This window comes from Cardiocondyla obscurior, linkage group LG04 (assembly GCF_019399895.1).
Source record: "Cardiocondyla obscurior isolate alpha-2009 linkage group LG04, Cobs3.1, whole genome shotgun sequence".
Lineage (NCBI taxonomy): Eukaryota > Metazoa > Arthropoda > Insecta > Hymenoptera > Formicidae > Cardiocondyla > Cardiocondyla obscurior.
Genome location: NC_091867.1, coordinates 139,732 through 155,615, shown reverse-complemented (window position 1 = coordinate 155,615; position 15,884 = coordinate 139,732). Strand labels below are relative to the sequence as shown.

Here is a 15,884-nt window from a genome sequence, read left to right as displayed (position 1 = left end):
TTGGTATCGAGTAAATCTCGATAATAAAAAATATTTTTAAACGTACAGTGGTTCACAAAAGTTTACATACACGTATTGAAAATCGGCAGTTTACCATCAAAACAATTACTTTTGGAAATATAAGTGAGAGTAAAGAATTTCTTATAATGAAATGTAACACTGTAAACTTATGAAACATTTTAATGGAAAAAAAATATATATAAAAACAAAAAACTTAAATAACGTTTATCTAAAATCTCCCAAAAATCTAAACATATTAACAAAAAATGTTGTTTTAAGTGAACAACAATAAATTAATATTTGATAACACCTCTTTTAGCTTGTAAAACGTCTTTTAATTTCCGAGGCATGGAATTTATGTGTGTGAATTATATAGATTTTTAATGGTGTATGTAGACTTTCTTGAGCTACTACATCTGACCTGACACGTAGCTAAGTAACCTATTTGAGAGTTTATGCGCGGACGGCGAGAAAAACAATTAACAACAAAAAAATAATAATAAAGAGATAATAGTGGTATGAATCATGCAAGTGTAAAATAATGCGACCTGTATTGTACATTTAAAAGTAAATCACTGTCCTAATAAAATGTATGTATGTACAGATAATACGTAGTAATCGAGGTGCGCAATGTCCGATAAACGATACACGTATTGTGTCACAAGATAATTTTTTTAATTTCTTTAATACCGAAATTTTGTAATTAAAAATAAAAAATAAAAATACAAGATGTTACTGACAGCGCTCGTAAGATGTTAGAACTTGGTGAAATAAAGCAAAAATATCACAAAATAGACATATTCAAAATAATAAAAGTTTAATAAAGGAACATAATATATTAAATATAATTTTTGTTTACTTTATTATCTAATATATGATGAAAATTTAAGTTTTTTTCAAGTCGGAATAGTATATTATAAACTCTTATGATTTATTATATTTCTTTAAAAAATTAATAAAGAAAGTAGTTGTATTATTATTTATAAATATAAATTATATATATATATATATATATATATATATATATATATATATATATATATAAAATTCTTCAATGCTACCTTTTGTGAATCACAAGCTGACCGAAAAATTAATCACGAAAGCTTGGCCCAAATTGTACTTTCGTCATTTTTCATTCAAGACTTTATGTCATGGGTTTTTAAATAACTTTCGTCATTGACTCATCTTTCTCTACGTAAATCACGCGATGCTAAATAGCTAGAAGTAAAGATTTCAACTCGCGACACTATTTCAGCAGTCGATCAATTTATTATTTTCGTAATATTACTTTTATCGTCTGTATAATATGTATTTCGGGACTGAGTCATTTGAATATCATCATTTTCATATTAAGACCGATAAAGTAAGCTAATACAATAATATATAAAATGTGTATTTTTATTCGTGAATTGATATGACAAGAGTCATTCCGTCTGATATAATCTCTTACTGAATTATAAAAATCATATGCTAAAATATTTCATTTAGTATTGTAATTTCTTTAAAATGTTTAAAATATCTCTACTTAAATAATCTACGTCTTCTCTTTTTTTTTCTTATTAATATCTTTAACAATATGTAATAATGTACTTGGACTACTTAATTAAAATAAAAATTTATTTTACTCTCAGCTAATGTAAATAAAAACTGACGTGACATTAACCAATTGCATTTAATGATAGTATATCAAATTTTGAGAAAGATGCAAAGCAATTATTAACTGCTATATAAAAGCTATTAAACTACACGTACATTACGCATTCAAGTCTTCCAGCGAAGATTTGTCAAATTGCACGTAATTGTTGCAAATTGTTTTAACTAATGTCAAACAGCACTTGTTGTCTTTCTTAAATAGTAAGACTTAGTCTTTCTGATTGACCTAAAATTCTGCAAACCACTGATTTTATCAAATTAAATAGTATTACTTTTACTAAAATGGAAATTGCACATTGGTACTGTAATAAAGTAATTTCTTTTTTACACATGTTATTCACAAAAAGACAAATTCGTTGCATTCAAATGAACGATTTGAACAAAGATCTAATTAAAAAAATGTGCGATTTCACACAAATAATGATTTGATCGCCGTTTCTGTTATTACAGCTTAGATACAATAATCTTGAGCTATTGCACGTTTTAATATGCATTACAGGGTTATTACCCTGTTGGTTATTACCAACGTATGTTTTTTGTGTCCCTTTCTTTTTTCCTGACTATTAATTACAGAGATATTATTTTAATTTGTGGGATATTTCTACCCAAGAAATCAGTTGTAAATAAAGGAACTGTTTGCAGATTTCAAAAACAATTAACAAACGACTTTCTTTAAATCGTGATTGCATGGTTTAATTATTTCTTTTTAATGTAGACAATTAAAAAATGTAGATTTATGCGCAATTAAAGTAATCATGTAGGCATATAATGAACGTCTCCATAAAATTACGAAATATCATTCAAAAATCGAAAAATTAATAAAAGCACGTGTATGTATAATCTCTTTAAACGTTTTGTAATTAGACATTGATGAAGAAATTCGAAATAATAGACTAATCCAAATGCACGCTAGCTCAGCCGCTATTATAAATTGCCGACTAATTTATAAGAATGAAAAGTAGGTGACTCCTACTGACAACGAGTGTCACTGATGACGCCATGTATGGTCGCATACGTTGTTGCAGCACGTGCGTCCTTGAGATTGCTCCTAGAACGTTGCGACCCACCTTAGTTGCACATTTTTCCTTCCTCTTCATCGTTAGTGAGTTCTTTAGTCATTTGGTGAACTCGCGTTCGAAGCGTTTCTCGCCCATGTATCCAGCTTTTCGCTCGCATCCGCATTCGGTCCATCTGGACCGTCGCGGGATGTTTTACAGATTCTACGATCGCTATCGGATATTTAACGATCGACGCACCCGGCCGTTTCCATTCAGATTTTATTGTGAGTTCTTCGTGTTCTCTACGAAATATAAACAATCGTATAAATAAAAACAAAAAAAAAACTGTGCCAAATATCAAAAGAAATATAATTTAATTTAAAAGAGTAACTTAACTTACGTTAAGTAAAATAAAAATGAGTTACCTCGATTACTAGAGATGAATCTACGTATAAACAACTAATGGCGTGAATTTATCATTATCTAATATACATACATTATTGTTTATTTGCCGGAATTAATAATAATAATAATAAATTTTGACTTTTTTTTTTGTTGCTAAATTGATTTGGCGTGGAATAATTTGTTAATTTTTATAAACGTTATTATTCACAGGGGAAGATTTTGGCGTTCCAGTATTGACAATACACAATGTAGATCCTTGTATTAAAGAGAACGGCGAAAATCATCGGACGTCCAGATACGAGTTAATGACCCGCCAGGATGATAAGGCAAGACTTGTTGTTAGACGTGGTCAGGAATTTTATCTCTACCTTAGTCTATCGCGGGATTATAATTCTTCTATCGACGGTATATCTATTGTCTTTACTTTGGACGATATTCAAAGACCGCAATATGGACACGGGACATTAATAGCTAGTCCCTTGCTTTATCCCGGGGAGATTTCCGAAGCTACCTGGCAGACTACCATAGACGCCAGAGGACCAAACTTTTTGAGAATAAAGGTAAGTCGTAAGTCAGTTGTAAAATGCGAGTTTTTGTCATAATTTTTATTTGTATTATTTATTTATTTATTTATTTAGATTAACATTACAATTCAATAATATTAAGAAATGTCAAACATATGAAATAAGAAAAGAGTTAGAAATACAAACGTTCTTGTTAACAAGGCCTGTCGCTTTCAGATAGTGACATCCGCAAACGCCATTATAGGCAGGTGGAAAATGGATATCGATACTAAGAATAAGGAATCGGAAGGTGCAGTTAGTTACACAATGGAGCATCCATTTTACTTGATTTGTAATCCGTGGTGTAAAGGTATGCCTTTACAGATATTCCGAAAATTTTCGTTTTAACGTACAAAACTTTAAAAAGTTTATCAAATCATCGTATTGCTATTTGTAATAGATAACAATGGATATCGAAGAGATATTCTCGATCTAAATAAGTGTTGGTGAAGATTATAATTGGCACTCCACATATGTATAACGCACCATTTCTTGTAAAAGCCGATATCATACATGTAACACATTATGCAACACATTCTGTTTGCCATGTAAAATTAATAATATCCATACAAAATTTAAAAAAAAAAGTAAAAATAAAAGACGTCAAGTGTGCGCACAGCGCACATGTTGGTATACATTAATTGTTTTAATATATCTGTAAAAAAAATCCTCTTTACAAAAATAATATCAAATACAAGCGTTAATTATAAATTTGCCTAATTAAAAAAAGTTTTCTCTATAAAAATAGTAATATAAAATAATAATATCAATTCCCAATTGTTAATAAAATAGTAAAATTAATAAACACTAAACTGACATACAAAAAGGTAGCGCGCACGAGTGTGTCTGAATACAATCTAATACATATGTGTGTATGTATATACTATATTAACATGTCCGCTGTGCGTACAATTGACGTCGTTTTCTTTTTGCTTTCTTTTTAAAAAAAGTTAATTTTGTACAAAGTGTCAATGACAAAAACGTTTCTAAATAAAAAATTTCACGATTTGAAATTTGTGTCGTGATATCTGCACTTGTACGATACGTAAAAAAAAATAAAATTACATTTTTTATATAAATCAATTACAAGCTTTCTAATGAACCTACTTAGAAAGAGCTTCAATAATCTTGGATGCTCAGAATGAAAGGACTCGCGTAGAGACACACGTTTAGTCTTGGTGAGCATATACTTGACACGAGATACTACCGTATCTCTTGATCACACAGTATGTAGCTATTTCTAATCACACGGTGATAATAAAGTTGATGAACACGGTGATAACAAAAATGTCAATGACGTTAATCCCAGAGTATTTTATTTAATATTTTATTTTATTTTTTATTTTTTAGACGACATAGTGTATTTGGAAAATGAAGCTGAACGTCACGAATACGTGTTGGCGGAGGATGGTTTAATCTGGCGTGGCAGTCACAATCGAATGCAGCCTACTATATGGAAATATGCACAATTCGAACAAGATATCTTGGACTGTGCCCTGCACTTGATGAACAATATCGGCAAAGTTCGCGTTTCCGGCAGGAACGATCCGGTCGTTATAACACGCTGTCTCTCTGCCGCGGTAAGCCAAAAAAAAAGGATTTTCCACGCGATGCTGAACTGTATTTTGTAAAATAATATTTAAAATGGCGAGAAAACTTTTAAAACTTTTGGATTGTTAAAGGCATTCGATTTCCAGGTAAATTCTCCGGACGATAACGGAGCGGTGATGGGAAATTGGTCGGACGATTACGGGGGCGGCACACCACCCACGAGATGGATGGGCTCGCAGAAAATTCTTCAACAGTATTACAAAACAAAGAAACCGGTCAAGTATGGACAATGTTGGGTCTTCTCTGGCGTGCTGGCGACAATTTGCCGTACTCTTGGTATACCTTGTAGGGTGGTGACCAATTATTCGAGCGCGCACGATACTCAAGGCAGTTTGACCGTAGACTACTTCATAAATGAGGAAGGCAGAATCATGGAAGAACTTAATAATGATTCTATATGGTAGCTAATATGTATCAAAACAACTTTGCATTCAATCATAATCAATTGTAATAAGATGTTAACACAAATAACCATAAAATTAAATTATTAATCGTAACAATTGTTTATAACAATTTTAAACTGTTTTAAATAAAATTAAAAAAACATCGATACCAGACAGTTGAATAAAACATTTTTCTTTTTAAGGAATTTCCATGTCTGGAACGAAGTGTGGATGAAACGGTTGGATTTGTCACCGGATTGCTCGGGATGGCAAGTAATCGATGCAACTCCTCAGGAACTAAGTGAAGGCGCGTATCGTTGTGGCCCGGCATCGGTGGCTACCGTAAAAAAGGGAGAAGTTCTTCGTCCTTATGACAACGCGTTTGTTTTCGCCGAGGTTAACGCCGATAAAGTTTACTGGCGTTACAACGGACCCACGCAACCGCTCAAATTAATTCGTAAAGATATGTACGGGTATGTATCGTCAATATATCATTAATTGTCATCGCAAATAGATGTATTGTGCTAAATAATGAAGTAATTTCGTAGCATTGGCCAGCTAATTAGTACAAAAGCGGTTGGCAGATGGGCGAGAGAAGACATTACGCATACTTACAAATATCCAGAAAGTAAGTAAAAGTTAACAATACATATTCAATATTTAACAAAAAATATTCAGTTAGATTGTGGCTATTAATACCAATTGTAAAAAAAAAAAAAATATAGAGATTGTCTAGTCTCTCATGTCATTCCCAAAATTTGTAGATGGACAATAATAATTCAAGCTGAAAAGTGTTGAAAAAGTATTTTAAGAAATGTATTGTACAATTTTATAAATTCATAACAGTTGTTGAGATAAAAATTAAAATTTGCGCACAGTTGATTGAGAAAAAGTATACATATACGCGTGAATAGCTACCATCCTAATGCGCTCGCGACTTGTTTACTGTGAAGATAGTTGCTTTCGCAAGAAGGAGTATCGGAGTAATACAGTATGATTAGAGTTGAACAAATTATCGTTCATCGTAGAGAACATTATTCGGTACTGTCTGGAGCATAACTCGAAAAGTATTTAGTGAAAAAAATACTTAATTATAGTGTTTTGTAAAGCTACCGAGATAAGCTACAAGAATATGCAATATTTATAGGGTGTTCCATTTAAGAAATTTAAGATAACCTTTATGTGACTTACACCTCTTCGAACCAAATAACTTCTGTTTGAAACATTTTTCTGTATTTCTCATATCTTTTGAAATTTTTGTCTAAAGAGATTAAAATGAGACACCCTGTATATACAATGTACTTTTATTTTATCTTTAATTGTTACTAGAATCCGACGAAGAACGTGCTGCTATGCTAAAGGCGTTGCGCCAGAGTGAATCTTTATTTAGTCGTTATTATCTCAACGAAGAGTTTAATGACGTCATGTTCACCTTCGAACTGCGCGACGACATTTTAATCGGACAACCATTTAGGTACTTTAATTAATTTATTTTAATATTCACATAAATACTCATCGAAATAATGTAGCAATTATTTAAGTTAATTTGTACGCTAAACAACTAACATTATAATCCAATCCAATCCGTCGTATAAAATTTATCTGAAAATATATCCTTATAATTAATTATTTACCTATTAAATTTAGTTTAGATTTTTACTTTTAATTGTTTTTTATTTTACTGTTTTAAAATGCTTGTTCAAAACATTTTTTTTTTTTTCGGTAGCGTTATTTTACTGATAAAAAATCGACATTCGACGACAGAGTATCGCGTGTCTGTAATTCTGAGAGTAGAAACCGTACTGTACACTGGTCGAGTAGGCGATCCAGTGAAGAGATTGCACGTTGACAGATTAGTTCAGCCAGGAGTGCTTGAGGAAATTCGCATGAACGTTTCCTGGGAAGAGTACGGTCCGAGATTGTTGGATCAATGTGCATTCAACATTGCCTGTCTTGCCACCGTAAAAGATACAAATTTTGAGTACTTCGCGCAAGACGACTTCCGCGTTAGGAAACCCGACATTAAAATCATGGTATTTGTTCATGCATTTATTATATAATATGTGATAAAAGAAAAACCGTGGAGAAAAAATTAGATAGATTTTATTTTATTTTATAAAAAATATTTTTCTTATTAGTTGCATAACGAACCAGTCGTTGGTCAGACTCTCCACGCTTCGGCTAGGTTCCGTAATCCACTGCCCACCCCTTTGCGAAAAGGTAGATTCCTAATCGAAGGGCCCGGTTTGGACGAACAGTTGAAGTTGAAATTATCAGAACCTGTCGAAGTGGATGCAGATGCAGAATGTAGCTTTTCCATGATGCCAAAGTTAGAAGGACGTGCCAGGATAGCGGCAAAGTTTTATTCGAGGGAATTGGAGGACATCGACGGACATTCGTACAATTTTATAGTGAAATCAACGAAAATAAATAGTAATTCTGAGTGATATTCTCTATAATACTTCAACAAATAATAATGTAATTATAACTGTTTAATTATGTATATGCAATAAATGACAAAAATGCAATATTCTTGTTGCGTAATATTGTAAATATTACATGTTACATCAGAAACACTGCGAGCAGCGCGGTAAGATTTACAGCCGTATCTCGCATCGCAGGTATCGACGAGTTGTTGGTCAGTTTCTGTGGTATCTGCTATTGTGTGTCGCTCGACTCCACTTGGTCTTAAAGACGCGATGACAAATGTTGCAGTAGACCGCGGTGTTTGGCGAGTCCTCGTGTTTAGACGTGATGTGCCGCAGAAGTGCGTGTTGTGTCGTAAACGTGACGCCGCACTTGTCGCAGTACGTCGTCGTGTGGACGTTCCTCAAGCTTGCCATCGCGGTCTTGGATGATTCTACAAATGCATTCTTCGGTTTATCCAGCTCTCTGGTCTCTAAATCCTAAACTACCGTCCTGACGCTATCATTAAAATAACTGTAAATTATATTGACAAAAATATCGCCTATGCTAAACGAGTTCTCCGCGACGAGACCGCGCAGAAGTATATAGAGAGTTCTGACGAGTTAAACACAAACAGCAAAATATTGTTCCTCCAATATCCATTTTAAACGACTAATATGGAATTTTCAAAAAGTTTAACAATCTGATTGACATAGAAAAATAAACAAGTTATTTTTATCATCCCTGATTAAAATAATAAACCCGTTGTTTAATGGCGATAACGAAAAACAATTTATGTCACTCAACATAACATTACGAATAATTATCACGAGAATTAAATCAAACACGTTAAAAAGATGCGATAATATAATTTAAAAGATTGCATTTCTGATTAAATATGCTCATTTCTTCTGCCTTGTTTCGTCACTCGACATCTAAAACACTCATGATGCAGTGTTTAAGTGTTTCAACGATTCATACTTTTAAAATCTGATAATTAATTTAAACCAAATTATACAACAATTTCTATTACTTGCTGTCCATAATAAATTTCCGTAAAAATCTAAGCTGATTATTATTTTATTGTTTTAATAAAGTTATAATAATTTTTTCAATCTTATTAAAAGAGATAATGCGATTTGTCGAATTATGCAATTATAAAATTAATTTATCTAACAAAATATCTAACGAAAAATTGAATAATTTGGTATCCAGGGGAAAAAATTAATAAAGAAAACTTATATATCCAGAGTGTCCATCAGAAATTCTTTTATTTACATTACTGCGATAACATCTGAAAGCGTAGTCTTACACGATCATTTAATTAAGTTACAAGCTCACAATTATGATACCGAACGTAACACGTACCTGAATAGAGAACGCATTGTTTTACTATTTCCTGCTACTGACAGTGTTTCACGATATCTAGTTAATTTCTGAACTTGTTGCAACACACATTTCTTGTATCATTAAAAAGGATTAACCCTTCCGAGTCGAGATAAATAATAATTTTAGGTACTCTTTGAAACCACCGATCTTAAGGTCCTCCTTGAAATACTATAGTCGATCTCGTTAAATCAGAAAATCTGAATATTTTGGCTAAAACTATGTTTCGAAGGGTTAAACTTTTTCTTTGCGACAACGTGTTCTTGACTTCGCAACCATACAGTGTATTCTATCAATAATTTTTTAGGATCAATAAAAGTGACGTATAGAGACAGTCTTATTGTTAGTAGAAGAGTAAAATATAAAGCTGTTTGTTTATATGTATAAATTTAAATTGTATTATATTTTTCAATTAATTTCGACTAAAACCTGAAACTCTACTATTTTAATGTTATTTGACAAATTGTTACTCTTTTTATATCTATATAGATATATATTCTTTTATCGATCCTACAAATTTACAGATAGAACGTTTTGTATTCTGTACGCTATAAGTGTATCCACATATATGTATTGTTTATTGATACTAAATTCTGCAAATTGTTACATTTCTCCTTCTAAGATAATAAATTACCTGAATCTTTGCATTAAAACTTTTAACTTCAAACTTTTAATGCCTGTATAAACAGGGCTACGTTTTCGATGTTTTTTATAAAACTGAAGGTTTTCATGGTTTATTTACATTGCAATTAGCTCAAAATTGTACCTGATGTTATTCTAGCAACTTTATATTCTTAATAATTATTTTATTTTTACCTTTGTTTATCTTGGCATGTTTCATCTTATCAGTGGCGCATTTCTGTTGCGTAGATCATCTCAATCGAAAGACTTTCTGACGAAATTCATTTAATTTTATTCATTCTTTTACTTTTTTTATATTAACTTGTACAATTTTTTACTATCGCAATACCTATCACGATGTATCTGTTACAGGGATAATTAAATCTCACTATATATACAGGGTGTCCCATAGTAAATTATCTTTCTTTCGGAAGTAGGCAAAAAAGTTCTATACCATTTTGTAAAACTTTTCGACCGTTATTGAGAAAAAAATTAAAATGTATAGGTGTAAGAGCTACAAGGAAGCTGCGAGTGAGTAAGGGAGACAAGCGAATAGCACCGTTATCTGTTGCGTTCACTCATTCCCAGCTTCCTTGTCGTTTTCATGCTAGACATTTTAATTTGTTTTCTCAATAACGGTCGACGATTTTACAAAACGGTATTGGACTTTCTTATCTCTTTCGACAAGCCCTACCTACTCCCGAAAGGAAGATAGTTTACTATAAGATACCTTGTATAAAAAAATTATTTTTATATGTGTGTGTTAAATTTGATAAAGAAAGACTCAAAACAAAATTATTAATATAACTTTATTAACACACAAAAAAATTCTCGCATATATAAAGTTTGAAAAGTAACTTTTTTTTTCAATATAAATTTAAAGTAATCTCGAAATTTAAGAATCCCTGATATATGTAGTTTCTGCGATGCAGCCAGATGTAAATGCATACGTAGTTTTATATTACTCTATTAAATGCGAATTATTATCATATCGTTCTATAGCGTTTCTTTCAGGTGTTACAAAAAAATAAATTAGTCAATTAATGTAACTGCATCCGGTAATGCGATTCTCTAAACAGCAATTAATGAGTTCAATGAGGCAAAATCCGTACTAGATGCGGATTTTAATGCTACGATTAACAACTATGATTACGATCACTTATGTCTACGAGTAAATAGTTAGGTGCACAAGTGCAATGTTACTTTGTAATAAAAAAAAAAGAAAAAAAATGCCGATGCACGCACGTATGCGCATCGTATTCGATTATTGTACTACTTGTTCCATAATACTCTTGAATGCGCTCGCTAAAAAAGATATCCCCGCTTGCGGATGTCGCTCCCGATGTATGTAGATTATTCATTTAATAACAACAACAACGGTAACGATGCCATCTTATATTCAGATCTGTCTTTGGATATATGTATAATGACGCATTTCGTAGACCATCGAAATCAGCGTTTCCTCAATGTAAAATACTAAAAGACTATATTTATTTTTTCGAGATTGTAAATAGAATCGCGAACAAAGTAAAGTAATGACTGGAATTATACTAATGAAAGTATAACGCCCAAATAAATAAGAAATAACAACATAAAAGTAAAAATAAAAAATAAAAATATTTTATATGTATTTTTTAAAATAATATATGCAGTTCTTTTCAATAAGATCGTATTTCTATCCCTAAGATTGTTTGCTTAGAAATACTTATACTCAACTATAAATTATAATATAAATTTTTCCATTTATATCAAGTAAACAATGAATAAACGGAAAAAATTAATTAAAAAAATGCTCAGCTTCTATAATCAACTACTATAATTAAATTATATAACATATAGCGAATATAGCAAATAGATGAATCCAAAACTTAGTTTCTACCTTGCACAGTTTCCTTTTTAATTCTCAAAATTTCTTTCCTGCTTGAGAAACAAAACTAGATTTTTCAAGGAATTGTTGAGAAACGCTGTTTTCGCACATTTTTAATACAAAGACAATGTTTACACGAGGCCAGCAACACAATTAACGGCTACTTTCTGGATGCTTCGTACCGCTAGATATATTCTTGTCTATGGTAAACATCTGGAGAAGTCAATGTGTAAAATGTAAAACCAGGTATTTGTATTTATAAGGCACTGTCTATGCGCTGTCTTGACAGCTGAAGCTGAGGCTCGATGCACATGTAAAAGCTTTAATATCAAGAGTTACTTAATGTTATTATCTTAAAAATTTATTTTAAATTTTTGCAATCCTAGAAAAGGCAATTTTCTTACACAGTTGTGGAGGAGTAATATAATTTTTTAAAAGAAATCGTGAAATGATACCAGAAATCATTCAGTAACAAAAACGAGCTTTTTCGGTGTACACCGAGCCCAAGTATCATTCGCAAAGAAACTTCGGCACGTAGTGTACGTAAACGTGTAAACAGAGTCCGTGTAACGTGTCGAGGGTTGTGGCTGCAGAGAAGAAAAAGAATGAGTGAAAGAGAGAGAGAGAGAGAGAGAGAGAGAGAGAGAGAGAGAGCCCTCGATAAGTATAAAAAAATAACTTTGATCCGCTATAAAGACCTGTGTGAACGAGCGATAGAAATCTCGACAATCTACTGTCCCGTATAATAATGACTAGAATCTTTCAAGACCGTTGATTTTTATTAATCCGAAGTGGAAGCGACTCTAATTATAATGCAAACCACATAAAAATACCAGGTCTTGTGAATATTTTGAGAATGTCAGAACGTAAGAACCTCACGAATGCGACAGATCTTTTCGCGAAAGACTTTTGCGATTAAGAAAAATGTTTAAAAACTCATTCTCGTTAAAAAATATTCACGAATTCTTTTATTAGGACCTAATGAAGATTTTCACGTGTTGTCTTTTGCTACACTTTCAAGTGTCGATCTAACAATAAGCTATTCAATATAGTTAAATGTATTCGATCCTTCTTCCATGCAAGATTTTTTTCTTCTTTTTTAGGTCCTCGTTACTAAATAGAGCCGCCTCCGTTTTACGACGTATACTATACTCAGATTCTTAAACACATATAATTTAACCCTCGTTTTATTTCTCCTATAATTCTCTTGCGATTAGGTCGCAAAATTGCACGTTTGCTAATGTAACACAATCGCCAATTGCACACTTAGCGAAGATAAATACGCGTGTATAGCGAAGCTAGAAACATCAATTTTTCACGCAGAAACGCATCTAAATTGGACCGTTCGGCCACATGTGAACAAAGTTCACTGAGGCGAAGGGAAACGCAAAGCGTTGCAATCGCCCTTGACAAAAATTAAATCTTGAAAAACGCAGCTATTTTTCAGCAAATCGTGGCACATACAGAACGTATCTAAAATATGCAGCGATACTTTGAAGCGATGTTTCTTAAGAAAACGGCTCCACTGTACTAACTATTGGATTAACAAAATATTGTCTACATGTTCGATACGCTCCATAGAATTTACGGCGGGTGAACAAAATCGGCAGGCTGTCAAGTAAACCGAATCGCTTAAATTCAAGAAAGATCTTTCCTAATGTGCCTACGTCTTGTTTGGACTTAAATTCTTTTCCAAAAATATTTATTCATACATGATTTTCTAAGAACAGGACATTTTTATTTTTATTTTGACTCATCCTCCAGTTTTATTCACCCAACGTTTTTTATAATTATTAAGATATAATAATGAATGCACGAATTGCCGGCTTTCAATATGTTTAAATGCGTCAACAAAGATGCACAGTTTTTCAACGGTCATATTTATATAAATATATTTTATATAAATACTAGGTACTCCGGTGGAAATCCGTTGCATTTAAATCTTCGACTAAATTAAGGATGTACTCGTTCAAACACAGTACATTGCTACTCATTAAACTAGCTTGTTCTCCTAACAATAATCGAGTACCGGTTAAACAGTGTAAAAATTATTAAAAAAAAAAACTGCTTTAAAATGTTTTACTTTTTGAGAGAAAAGGGATGTATTGATATCCCGCATTATATTTACCACGTCAACAGTTAACTTCTTTTTCTATCTTGAGAAATAACCGTTGCTTAACAATCATTGTTCCAAATAAATATTCAGTTAATACATTAGTTAGAGTATACCTACAGGAAAGCATATCTTCCTGAATTTGACTTTACTCGCCCTTATGCATCACGAGAAGAAATCAACAAGCAAAGAGGTGTGTAAGCGCTTTCATGTACGAGTCTCGTTCTCAAAAGAGTTACGATTCTCAAAATAATTATATTATATATATATATATATATATATATATATATATATATATATATAATTTATACGGTCGTCATCTTAACACTACTCTCCGCGATAACGCTAGCATCAAATATATCGGTTCGTAATAAAAAATATAGGCATCTCTTCTTCATAAATAAAAATTTATATCTTTAACTTCAAGTTACGGCGCAGGTTTCTTGTCGAAATTTAAATCAATCAGACTCGAGCTGTTGAAGACTATGATTACGACAGAGATCTGTAAGCGTAGTATTAAGATGACGAAACACCGCCGCGATCAGCGTAGAGAGCAAGCAAGCAAGCTCTCGCATCAGCAAACGCATAACATATCCGTGGCTGAATCGCTGAAACCGGAACGAGAAGCCGCTTGGCGTTCATTAATAGTCGCCAGGACAATCGATATCTATTATCTCAGACAGAGAAGATAGAGATAAATAGATATAGATAAATATATATAAAGAAAGTGAGAAAGAGAGAAAGAAGGAAAGAGAGAGAGAGAGAGAGAGAGAGAGAGAGAGAGAGAGAGAGAGAGAGAGAGAGAAAGGGCGCGGTGCATATGATCTACGAGTCCAATTCGCTTTTCGGGCTGCGCTGCCTGTGGATCGTTTTTTGCCAGGGTATTTGGTGTTTCAGGCGCATGTGACGCCGCAGGTCGGTTCTACGACTGAGAGTGGTGTGGCAGACGATGCAGGTAGTCTGGTTGCGATGCACTTCAAGGTGCTGGGTCAGCGAGGCAAGGTGCCTATAAACGTTTCCGCAGAGTCGGCACGGAAAACGCCCTGGGCCCTGCATCACCACCTGACCAGTTGTATCGCCAACGTGCTTCCGATTGCGTCCCACCCCCCCTGCAACACATTAACACAGCCACGTGACCCGCCGGTTCCTCATCATCAATTATTAACGGAATCACAGTCAGTAGGGTCATGAGAAATGTCGGGAAAGAGGACTGTGGAAATTTGAGGGGGCAGGGGGGAAAGAAGGGACACGGTAGTGACACGTTAACACAGGCCATCCATTGCGAGGGGATCGTCAGTCGATTACTGGTAAAACTTGGATGATAACCATGGGTGTAGAGACACCTCGGGCGTCAACTTTAACCCTTTATCTCGCAATTTTAGATGATACTCTGTCTTTGATAAGCCATTACTATCGTGAAATCTGCCGTCATGTCCAACAGCTTTCTAGAGCTTGACCATTATCCATATTATAGCTTAAGTTTGTATTATAATATTATATAATACAATAAGTTTGTATTACAATAAGAAAAACTTCCTTCAATTGTTACGTAAGAGTGATGAGATATATTTCGATAACGACATTAGTTAGTAAACAGAGCCATGTAAATATATTTTATACTCTTTTAAATTAGTCGTTGGCCTCGTGGGAAATCAGGTAAAATTGTTTCAAAGGGTTAAAATCGCATAATCGATTGTTTTAATGAGTCGAGGAACGCGCGTTTAAATAATCATTATTGGTCCATAAACGTGTGGGGTCAACGTGCACTGTATTGGCCGATGTGTTAGCAGGCGCCAGGTAGGACGCCCCCGAAGAGCGCGCGATCGACTGATGATCCTCCTCAAAAAGTGTATCTATGCGTGAATTTACTCCCTTCGA

The 15,884-nt window shown here is 33.1% G+C and overlaps 2 protein-coding genes across 3 annotated transcripts in view; one reads left to right on the top strand and one right to left on the bottom strand.

The window, feature by feature from the left end:
* Positions 1-2,768: 2,768 nt before the first annotated feature.
* On the top strand, positions 2,769-8,060 carry Tg (transglutaminase). Its single transcript, XM_070655895.1, has 10 exons — positions 2,769-2,935; positions 3,267-3,616; positions 3,797-3,929; positions 4,970-5,199; positions 5,317-5,630; positions 5,817-6,086; positions 6,162-6,241; positions 6,943-7,087; positions 7,340-7,646; positions 7,752-8,060. Exons 1-10 carry the CDS (start codon positions 2,806-2,808, stop codon positions 8,058-8,060), a joined length of 2,268 nt encoding a protein of 755 aa, XP_070511996.1. The 5' UTR covers positions 2,769-2,805.
* The window catches only part of LOC139102175 (protein tramtrack, beta isoform), a 35,367-nt gene continuing 27,533 nt past the window's right edge, over positions 8,051-15,884 (bottom strand). The window contains exon 6 of one of the 2 annotated variants that reach the window (XM_070655901.1): positions 8,051-8,473. In XM_070655901.1, coding sequence (XP_070512002.1) covers positions 8,253-8,473 — 221 coding nt within the window. In that variant the 3' untranslated portion in view covers positions 8,051-8,252. Of the gene's footprint in view, positions 8,474-9,257; positions 15,116-15,884 lie in introns of those variants that run through there. The other variant, XM_070655900.1, reaches the window with a different exon arrangement.

Coding starts and splice junctions, on each gene's coding strand:
- Tg (XM_070655895.1), top strand. CDS start 2,806: ATGTATCCAGCTTTTCGCTCGCATCCGCATTCGGTCCATCTGGACCGT. Junction 2,936..3,266: donor GTTTCCATTCAGATTTTATT/GTGAGTTCTTCG, acceptor TATTATTCACAG/GGGAAGATTTTGGCGTTCCA. Junction 3,617..3,796: donor CAAACTTTTTGAGAATAAAG/GTAAGTCGTAAG, acceptor TGTCGCTTTCAG/ATAGTGACATCCGCAAACGC.